Raw genomic sequence first — 10,539 nt, forward strand, 5'->3', positions numbered from 1 at the left:
TTCCACTCCTATCCACCCATGCTGGGCTAGTAGCTCTTTGAAACATACCACACAGAAATGGAGGCTTGTGTTTTATTCTTGGCCTGTCAGCTTCCCCCACGGGGGAGGCAGGAGGGGTGGGGGAGGGGTTAGGAAGGGGGGACAGGCTAGGAGGGGGCAGACTGCAGCTGCCCTTTGTACACATATTCCAGTGCCGTGGCAATGGTGCGCATGTCCAGCTCGATGCTCCGAGCCCAGTTCTCCACATCCCCGATTTCCTGGGAAGGGGAGGAGGTGGGAGGCTGGGAGTCAGAGTGTGTAGGGTAGAGTGTGGCTCTAAGGAGACAGATAGGGGCACTTTCCATCCATCCCCTTGAAAGGGCTCTGCTTGAACCCACCAATTACTTTTATCTCTCTAGCTTCTCTGACACTTCTCTGACACTCTGACACAATACCAACCATTGCTGGGAGCATCCCCATTTCCTTTTTAAACTGAGCCCTGAACTGACCTGCCTGAGGCAGTTAATAGGGTCCCATGGATGTAGGAGTGTGGCCCACCTTGAGTGCCTGATTGAAGTTCTCCACCATCCCGATCCACTGGCCTGTTTGCTTGGCAAACTGGGCAGCCTGGACCTGCAGGGTCTTCACCTCATGGTCCAGCTTTCTCTGGTTCATGTAGGCCTGGGCCACACTAGAGGTCGGAAGAGGGATGAGATCAACTCACCCATCTGGTGGGGAGTGGTCTCCCGGACTAATATTCCACTGCAAGGGTGGGAGGGCAGCCAGCAGTCAAACTGGGGAAAACCATGTGAGTTTGGCCATTCTTGGATGTGATGCAAATGACTACCATTCATGCAAATGAACCAGCTTCTTCCTCCCACTCTCAGCATTCTCAGGAGAGTCTAGCTGGGAGCAGACTGAAAACTTACCATCTCCTACCCCACCAAAGGAATTCCTAAAGGGAGGATTAACCTGGAGGGAATATCCCTGGGGAAGAAGCTGGGAAAATCCAGCAGCAGGGAGAAATCTGGCCATGCTTGGAAGCCCAGGGATCTGTGCAAGAAGTTGGGAAGGGAAATAGGGCCCCTCCCTGAATCTGGGGTGGGATGGGAGAGCAGCCCCCCTCCCCAGGAACTCAGGGTCAAGAGAAGATATCTCAGGGGCTTCTTCTTGGCTCTCAGTCTCTCTCCCAACCCTTCTCCTTTCGCCCACACAGATGAAGGAACACACACACACACACACACACACACACACACACAATCTGTCTCTCTCTCTCACCCTTTCTTCCTTCTGCTCTAGGCAGTTTTTCTTTTTTCCTCAATCAAGCCTGGCTGCAGTTATTGTTAATGCCTTGAGGTTGCTACCCCCAATCCCCTACCCTGCCCCTCTTCCCCCAACCTCCCCATCCCACAACTACTGTTCTTTCTCATTGGCTGGAGAGTCTTTGACTCCCCATCCTAGAGCTCTAGGTCATCTGGGAGACTCCACATCCGGTGCCACCCCCAACTGGAATCTGCGGGGGTTGGAGGGGGCAAGGGGTTGGGGTGGGTGGAGAGAATGGGAAGGACACCTGACAGGGGCTGAGACAGATTGGGCCTTTGTTTTCCTTTCCAGGGAATGAGAGGACCCGTGGGCAGCAACACAAAACCCTTTCTAATCTGGCTTTGGCTTAGCTGTCCTCTAAGCTGAAAGAGGGGTGGCCCCTAGCAAAGGAGGAGCGGAGGGAGAAGCCGGGCCAATCTCAGAGCAGAGCCCAAGAGGCACCAATGTGGGAGGGAGGAAAGGGGGCAGACCCCATCCTTTCTCTTTGGGAGACAGCTTGGCCATAGTATAGGCTGGTGCAGGAGCTCAAACAGCAATAGCAGAGGGCTCCCGATGCTTTAAGACATTCCCCTGGGAGTTCCTAAAACCCTAGTTTTTCCTGTTGACCTCCCACATTCACACTGAGTGAAGGGAAAGGTCTGCAGGGGAGGGAGATCAGAGGCCTCAACCACAGGCTTCTTGTCCCCTAATCTTCCCCAGAGATGAGTAATTAAGATGACAGTCCCTGCATGGCTCACTTGGGTGACTCAGTCTCTGGATTCACAACCAGTTATTTTACTTGTCCTGGGGTGGAAGGCATCATACTGCCCTTTTTCTTCCAGTCATCATCTCAGCACTCCGCTGGGTTACTCAGGGTCAAGAGAATATTCTTTGCTCCTTCCCAAGTCTTTGGTTGTTACTGGCATTCTTCTATAGGATTGGCACAGGGGGGTGATCTCTGGAGTCCGGGAAGGAAGGGACAAGAAGGCTTGGCTCTGCTATAGCTCCTGGCATAGATTCTGCTCTCAACCTCACCAGCTGTGCCATCTCTTTCCTGCCAGCTGCTCCCCAGGCCTGCCTGAGGGTGGGAGGTAGAGAAGGAGAGGGTGGCAAGTTCTGGTGAAGGAGGGTGCTCTCCCTCCCGCCAAAGTGACAGCTGGACTTGGAGGGATGAAGGGAAGTGGGCAGATGGCATCAAGCTGCGAGCACCAGGGAGGTTATTGTGGGGAGAGGGGAATCTGGCTGCTTCTCCAACCACTGCAGCTGCTCCTCCTGGTGCAACGTTAGAAGTCAGAGCTGACTCAAGCCTCTCCCCATAAAGTTAAGCTGGGGGAGGGGAGGGAATGATGGAACATCCCACCCCCTCAACAGCAGTCTGAGGGTTGGACCTTGCCAATGCCTAAACTTGCGGGGGTGGGGAGGGAATGGTTTTGATGGGAAGAAGTTCATACCCCACATTGAGGTGATCCACCAAAGCTTCTGTCAGGCAGGTCGCTGCAGTGATAGCCTCTCGCCTCCTCTTCTCTAGGGATGAGCGGAAAAGGGATTGGAGTAGAGAATCGGTTTTTTGAAGGATGGTGCTACAGGGCCGACACTCATTGCTATTCCACTAGTAGCAGGAACACCTCAACAAACCTTACAGTGCTGGGGCTGAAAAGGGCTTTGCAAAACATAAAGCAAGCCTTTTCATTTTATTAAAAAAAGTTTTTTTTTTTCCTTAAGTCTTTTCTTCTTAGAACAGGTGAGTTTACTGGTACGCTGGGAACGGAAGCGACTCGCCCAGAGACGCTAACGAGTCAGTGGCGGCGCCCAGGACTCCAGACCCCCGGCACTATTTTCCACTCTCCTGGCTTGAGGATTAGTACCTCCCCGATTCCCAGGCCAGGTCCTGGAAGGGCCCCACCCCCATTTCCGTGGTTTCAGGCCTCCAAGAATCTCATCTCAGCCTGGCCCCAGCACGCTCCTCCCCTAGGAGCGTCCCTTCCCACTTTTGGGACCAGAGGCTCCCTGGGCCAAACAGCACTGTTTCGCGCGCGGGGGCCAGACGAGGATGAGCTGAGACTGAGAGTGGGGGGCGTTACCCGGAAGGGGGGGGGCGGGGAGGGACGGCTCGCAACGTAGTCAAAGGCGCTAGAGCCCGCTGGCAAGGTAATGGCATTTCCAAAAAAGCGCCCCCACCCCCTCTCCGACTCCCGCGCCCACCAGCCCGCGTCCTTCCCAGGATCCGGGCCTTTACTCGAGCTCCAGGCTCCGGGCTGAGGCTAGGCCGCGGCGGGAGAGAAAACAGCGGACGGGGACGATCGGCTCACCCTGCAGCTCCTTGCGTTCGTTCTGCTTGGCCTGGTGTTCTTTCAGCAGGCGTGACAGCATGGTGGCGGCGGGCTGGGGGCTGGGCGCGCCCGGCCCCCTCCGACTCCCGGAGCTGGAACCCGTACCTCGGCTCCCGCGGGGTCTGGGTCACGTGACTGCAATGTCACGTGAAGCCAGGACGGCCCCTTTTTCGGGCGGGTGGGTGGAGAGCGTGGGAGAGCGTGGCTTTGAACAGAGGGACTAGCAGAGGGTTGGGGGCAAGTGAATTCTGGGCTTTACTGGGCGGGGGGGGGGTCTCCCTTTTTTGTGAGTGTTGGGAGAAGTTTTCTTTAGTACCCGTATTGCAGAGCCCGTTTTGATCGTCTCCTTTGGATCTCAGGGCTCCCGGGAGGGTCGGTACTTCCGGACTGTGCATCATTGTTCCGTTTTGGGGGGAGCAGAGGCTCCCTGGGCTCATTGAAATTCTTTTCCTTTCCTCGCCCTTCCCTCCTGGCAGCTCTGGTCGGTTCTCCGTTGATTCTCAGCACCCACCGCCTGGGAGGGAATGCTTTCCTCTTTTTCCCAGCCCCTTCGCTTCTCACCACCCTGCCAAGATCCCTCAGCTCTGGGTGATCACGGTGGAGAAGAGGCATTTTCGGCATTTCAAGCGACCTCTTCGGGAGCTTTGCTAATTTGGCTGGCTGTGTGTGGTGAATGTATAATCTCTGTCCTTACGTGGTCAGGGAATGCGAACCCTTTCAGTCTTACCAGAATAATGTCTCAGTAAAAGGTAAATCATGTAACACTTCTCTGAACTAAAGAGAAATGCTTCCGGGATTAACTCCAACAGGAAAGAATTATAAACATCATCAACCTATTCTTGCTATCTTGGTGCACCAGCTCTCTTGGTGCATCACGCCCCAACGGTCTGAGTGTCTCTGGGCAACTTGCTTATGCTCTGGATTTGGTTTTCTCCCTAGAAAAATAAGGGGATTGGATTAAATCAGTAGTTCTCCTCCCTCAGCTAAACATTAGAACCACCTGGGGAAGTTTTAAAAAATGCCCTGGCCCTAGATTGAGTAACAGGATCTCTAAGGAGTGGAGCCCAGGCAAGTATTTTTTAAAAAAGTTCAAGGGCGCTGGGTGGCTCAGTGAGTTAAGCCTCTGCCTACGGCTCAGATCATGATCCTAGGGTCCTGGAATTGAGCCCCACATCGGGCTCTCTGCTCAGGAGGGAGCCTGCTCACCCCCCCCCACCTGCCTCTCTGCCTTCTTGTGATCTCTGTCAAATAAATAAATAAAAATCTTAAAAAACTTTAAGAAGTTGTTCAGCTGATTCTAGTTTGCATTGGACTTTGCCAATCACTGGACTAAACCATATTGAGGTCTGTTCCCAACTTTGGCATTCTCTCATTTTGTGATTCAGTTACATAGTAGAAAATTGGCTTCATGATACATACTTAGAGGGGAAGAGAAATAGGTGCTTATTTATTTAGGTGTTAGAAATAGGTGCTGATTTAAACAGACATTCAGCTGTTTTCAGAGTAGCATCTTAAATCCTAGGAGGTGTGAAACCCTTGAAAGGATCAGTGAATGAAATGTAAAGTGGTAGCATAAAGCAGAGCATTAAATGCCACCAAGAGGGATGCCTGGGTGACTCAGTCAGTTAAGCCGCTGCCTTTGGCTCAGATGATCCCAGGGTCCTGGGATCGAGTCCCACATAGGGCTTGCTCGGCAGGGAGCCTGCTTCTCTCTCCGCCTCTGTCTGCTTGTGCACTCGCTCTCTCTGGCAAGTAAATAAAATCTTTAAAAAAATGCCACCAAGATAAAAATTCTGAATAAAAATGTTCGATACTGCATATGTAAATGTCTATGCTTATATGTGTACTCTAATTTATTTTCCCAGCATTTCCAGAGTATTTACCATAGGTCAAACACTTTACACATATTAATTAATTTAATCCCTAGAACTATCAGAGGCAGTGAATTACTGTTGCCCTCAATTTTCAGATGAAGAAATTGAGGGACAGAGTGGTTGAGTAATAGAGCTTGGTGGCAGAGGTAGGCTACAAATCCAGGCTATCTGATTTCAGAGCCTGAGTGTAACCACTGTCCCATGCTGCATTAACCGTGGGAAAGAGACCCCAGGATGGGAAGTTCTGTGTCTTGTCACTATGCCCCTCTAGCCTGTGGGCACAGTTGAAGGGAATCCTGGTAGGGGAGGAGTGTTTGGGAAGAGTCCTCGCTCTAGTGGGGTGCTGATCAATAGAAGCGGGAAGAGTGAGAGCATCACTGGGCAGCCTAGTCCAGTCCTTCCCCCAACCCCCGCTTGGCTCCAGCTTCCAACTGCAATGAGCAAGCAAAATAGAAGCACTTGGAAGATCCTTGCTGCCTCACTCCCAGAGCTGTGGGGCTTGGGAGAGAAGAGCAGGGGTTGGAGGGGGTACCAGAAAATAGTTATTTGGGGATGTGAAACAGAGGGCAGGGGCTAATGAGGGGGTTGGTGTTGGGGGTTTCAGTGGCGAGTTTGTGAATGTTAAGATTAGGCTGACTCAGGGAAAGTGCCAGCCCATCCTGTATTGCCGTCACCCCCCTGGCACAATCGCCTGACATTTTCACAATCAGTATAGAGACTGCCAGGAATCTGCAGACATCAGCCCCGCCCCCCTCCCCACACACTGGCTGTTCCTTTGCCCTAGAGCTGGGCAGAGAACATGGGGACCTCTATCTGGGGACCCCAGCTGATCTCTCCAGCATCATCCCCCAGGTGCTATTTTTTTCTAGGCTTTTCCTGCTCACTGTGTAACTTCAGTTTCTGCTGAGTTGAAGCTTAGCTCCCCACCTGCCTTTGGTTGAGATGGACACAAGCTTCATGTGTCTCTGGAGAATGACTCTTGATGTTTGAAATCTCTTTCTGCCCACATCTCCTTAAACTCCTTCCCACCCCACAGATTATTTTCTCTTAGAATGAATGAATGCAACTCCACGCTCCTTTCCCTCCCCACTCATTTCTTTGTTCTTTTGAGGTCTTTACTTAGCAAGCTTTAAACTGAATGCCTGGGCCAAACATGAAGGCCAGAAGCTCCTTAGTTGTTAAGGGTTGGGTGAGGAGGATTGAAGGAGAACATGGAATGAGTGCAGGAGGCTTCTCAAACTGGGAAGTCTGGCTGGGTTTCCAGGGGGGAGGGTACTGTTGGTGGTGTGGCCAAGTTCCAAATGTTGGCCTGAGGCCAGTGCTCAAAGAAAAGGGGCCCTCAAGACAGTCTAAATGGCTCCCTGTGGGAAGTGACCTCCCAGTCCTCCAGAAAAATGCATGGGTTTCCCTTGGATCCTTAAAGATGAGAGCAGTCAAGTCATTTCTCCAGCGATTCCTCTCAATCACATTTATATTCTCTCTCTCCCAGCCACTCCAAGCTTTGGCTACAGCCAGAATTCAGAGGCAGGCAGAAGGATTCCAGTGCTAGAGAGGTGGGTGGGGTGAGAAAGTCCTCCTGTTGTGTGTGTTGGGGAGGAAGAGGCTGACCCTGGGACATATGCTCCAAGACTCTTTTGCCAGATGAAGTGGAGGGAGAAGTTAACCCTGCAGTGTGTTCTGGGAGTGTTTGCCTGTAAGCTAGAGGCAGCAGCTGGAAAATGTGTAATCCAGGGAAGCTGAAGAACAGGGATCCCAGATGGAAGAGAAGAAGGTTGTTAAAGGGGGAAGGGGCTGGAGAAAGCCCCAGCTTCCACTCCAATAGGGGTAAAGACTTTGCTGGGCCTGGACATTAATCAATTTTTAAAATTATTTTGAAATAGTTATAGACTTAGAGGAAGTTGCAAAAATAGTACATGAAGTCCCATGTACCCTTCACCCAGCTTCCCTTCCTGGTGACATCTGATATAACTGTAGCACAATATCAAACCCAGGAAGCTGACACAGGGACCCTGTTCACTAGCCTACAGGCCTTATTCAGTTTTCATAATGTTCTACACGCATTCAGTGCGTGTGTCAGTGTGTGTATGCATTCGTAGTTCTATGCAGTTCTATCCCGTGTATAGATTTGAATAACTACCACCAAATCAAGGTATAGATCTCTTCATCACCACAAAGGAGCTTTCTGTGCTATCCTTTTTTTTTGGCAACTATTTATTTATTTTTATTATTTTATTAGTTTTAAAATTTATTTGCCAGAGAGAGAGAGAGAGAGCAAGTGAGTACACACAAGCAGGCAGAGAGGCAGGCAGAGGCAGAGAGAGAAGCAGGCTCCCTGCTGAGCAAGGAGCCCGATGCGGAACTCGATCCCAGGACCCTTGGATCATGACCTGAGCCGAAGGCAGCGGCTTAACCCCCTGCGCCACCCAGGCATCTCTATTTGTTTTATTTTTAAAAGATTTTGTTTATTTGAGAGAGAGAGCAAACATGTAAGAGAGTGAGCACAAGCTGAGAGAAAGACAGAGGAAGAGGGAGAAGCAGACTCCCCACGGAGCAGGGAGCCCAGTCTTGGGGCTGAATCCCAGGATCCCGGGATCATGACCTGAGCCGAAGGCTGATGCTTAACCGACTGAGCCACACGGGCGACCCTATTTATTTATTTTAGAAGTATAATGAACACACGGTGTTGTTAGTTTCAGGTGTAATGTGTTATCTATTTATACTTACCTCCTCCCATCCCTGTCCCCTGGCAATCACTAATCTGTTCGTCATCTCTATAGTTTTAATTTTGTGAATTTCCAACTCTTGACTCAAACACAAGAAGTTCTCAGCAGGTTTGTTTATTTAAACACGGAGCAATGATTCATTCTCCAGATCCCTCTAGCTTCTTCATTCTACGCCCCACCCCCTACAACATTGTGTCCCATTCCAACAATCTGGTCTCACTTCTCCTTTAGGGAAAACCGACATGTCTAAATTTACTAGGCTGGTCTAGGACTCTTACATTCCCCCCTTCTCACCCTCCCTTGCCCCACTATTTATAGCCAGGCTAATTTTGGGCAGCCTCTCTCTCTCTCTCTTTTCCTGCTCCTTCCTCCTGTGGCGGGTGAGATGACTTCTCAAATATTTGGGCAGAGGAGGTCAGAAGAAGATTCTTGGCATCTGATTTCAGCCTTGGATTTAGCAGGAGCCAGCAGGGTGAAGATGAAGGGAGGCAGACATCACAGGTGCAGCAAAGAGGAAGACACCTGGGCCTCTGAAGGCATTTGACCTTGGTTGGAGATCTCAACTCAGAGTCAGGAGTCCTGGGTTCCATACTGATTGTACTACTCTGCATTCTTATATCAGCTCTACTGTGTTGGGGCTCTGCAATAGAAAAGGGACAAAGAGGGCAGATGTGGGGGATAATAAAGTAGGCTCCTGGTTCCTGCTTGTTGGCAGCACATGTGTTTCCTCGATAGTCCCTAGTTGGAGCTGTGTTAGTCCCCTGGAGGGGATGTCTACAGTGTATTGTTGCAAAAACAGAGACCCAGATATTCAAATGTATAGTAACTTACCCAGGGCAATGATTGTCCCAGGACCAGCAGAGTGAGAGCCTACCCTTCTGTTTGTTTTTAAAAGTATAATCTTGGAAAAAGAAGTAAGAGAGACAAAGGGAGCATGGGAAGAGAAATTAGGTAGGGGACATTGGGGCTTTTAATAAAGGGAGGTGAAGAGAAAATACTTTTTCTTTTTCTTTTTAAGATTTTATTTATTTATTTGACAGAGAGAGAGATCACAAGTAGGCAGAGAGGCAGGCAGAGAGAGATGGGGAAGCAGGCTCCTTGCTGAGCACAGAGGCTGATCAGCGGGACTTGATCCCAGGACCCTAATATCATGACCTGAGCCAAAGGCAGAGGCTTAACCCACTGAGCCACCCAGGCGCCCCGAGAAAATATTTTTTGAAATAGTTCATATTTAAGTAATCTCTCTCCCCAGCATGGGGCTCAACCTTATGACCCTGAAATTAAGAGTTGTGTGCTCTACCAACTGAGCCAGCCAGGCACCTGATGAGAAAAGAAAATCCTAAGGATATGATAGAGACAACATTAGAGACATTGAGAAATATTCAGAGAAGGGTTCCAAGTGATAGAGACAAGAAAAGGGACAAAAATAGAGTTTGGGATGAGACAAAACCAGATAGTGAGAGAGGGAAGGGAAAGATGGATAGGTGGATATACACAAGACCATCACCCAGTGAGTAGAGGAGCCAGTGAATAGAGGAGGTGGGAGCAAGCAAGGTTCCAGTTGTGCCAAATTATTTCCTATCTCTCCTCCTAGCCCCATTTCTGGATTGGAGTTATAAATAGCAGAGGGTTGGAAAATGTCCCCCCTCCCGTTGCTTCTGTCTCAGCCTGGGGGGAAGGGAGAGGAAGAGATACAGGCTTGCTGGTCCCTGTGGAGATCCTTGCAAAGCCCCACCCAGATCCTGCCTGGACCAGCCCCGGGAAGCTGCCTTCTCCAATTCTTTCCCGTTAAAGGGTGGGAAACCGACATTTCAGGGAAGAGGTCTGAGAGCCAAAGACCTCCTTTTCATCTCTCTGCCTCTTGGGTACGATCTTTTTCATCCTTGCCCTTGCCCTTCTTTGACCTCCACTCCCTTTTCCCCAGCTTAATTAATTTCCTCTTCCTCTATCAATCACCCTCAGTAATTTTCTTTTCTCCCCTTCATTCCAACCCCCCCCCCCTTTTTTTTTTGGTAAGCTCTGTGCCCAAGAGCTGGAACTCACCATCCCCAAGAGCAAGGGTAGCATGCTCTATAGACTGCTCTATAGGCAGTCAGGATCACCCGCCGCCCCCCGCACTCCCTACCCGCCCTAGCCGCCAAACCATTATTTATTGATCAAACTCTTGCTCTTCTTTCTCCATCTCTTTTCTCTGTTTTCTTTCTACCTGCCTCCTTTGCTCTTTTCCCCAGACCTGCTGAATTTCTCTCTCTCCTCTTGCCTCTATCCTGACTGCAGACGATGTGGCTAGCATAGCCCTTGTCACTGCCGGGCTCTGAGGAGTGGGACGGG

At 50.5% G+C, this 10,539-nt stretch overlaps 1 protein-coding gene across 1 annotated transcript; it reads right to left on the reverse strand.

Moving 5' to 3' along the window:
• Window positions 1–58: 58 nt before the first annotated feature.
• On the reverse strand, window positions 59–3,759 carry BLOC1S1 (biogenesis of lysosomal organelles complex 1 subunit 1). Its single transcript, XM_044227447.1, has 4 exons — window positions 3,591–3,759; window positions 2,733–2,805; window positions 538–670; window positions 59–257 (listed from the first exon to the last, which is right to left on the reverse strand). The coding sequence occupies exons 1-4, from the start codon at window positions 3,649–3,651 to the stop codon at window positions 147–149; spliced, it is 378 nt and encodes a 125-aa protein (XP_044083382.1). The 5' UTR covers window positions 3,652–3,759; the 3' UTR covers window positions 59–146.
• Between the last annotated feature and the right edge of the window lie 6,780 nt (window positions 3,760–10,539).

This window comes from Neovison vison, chromosome 12, assembly GCF_020171115.1.
Source record: "Neovison vison isolate M4711 chromosome 12, ASM_NN_V1, whole genome shotgun sequence".
Classification (NCBI taxonomy): domain Eukaryota; kingdom Metazoa; phylum Chordata; class Mammalia; order Carnivora; family Mustelidae; genus Neogale; species Neogale vison.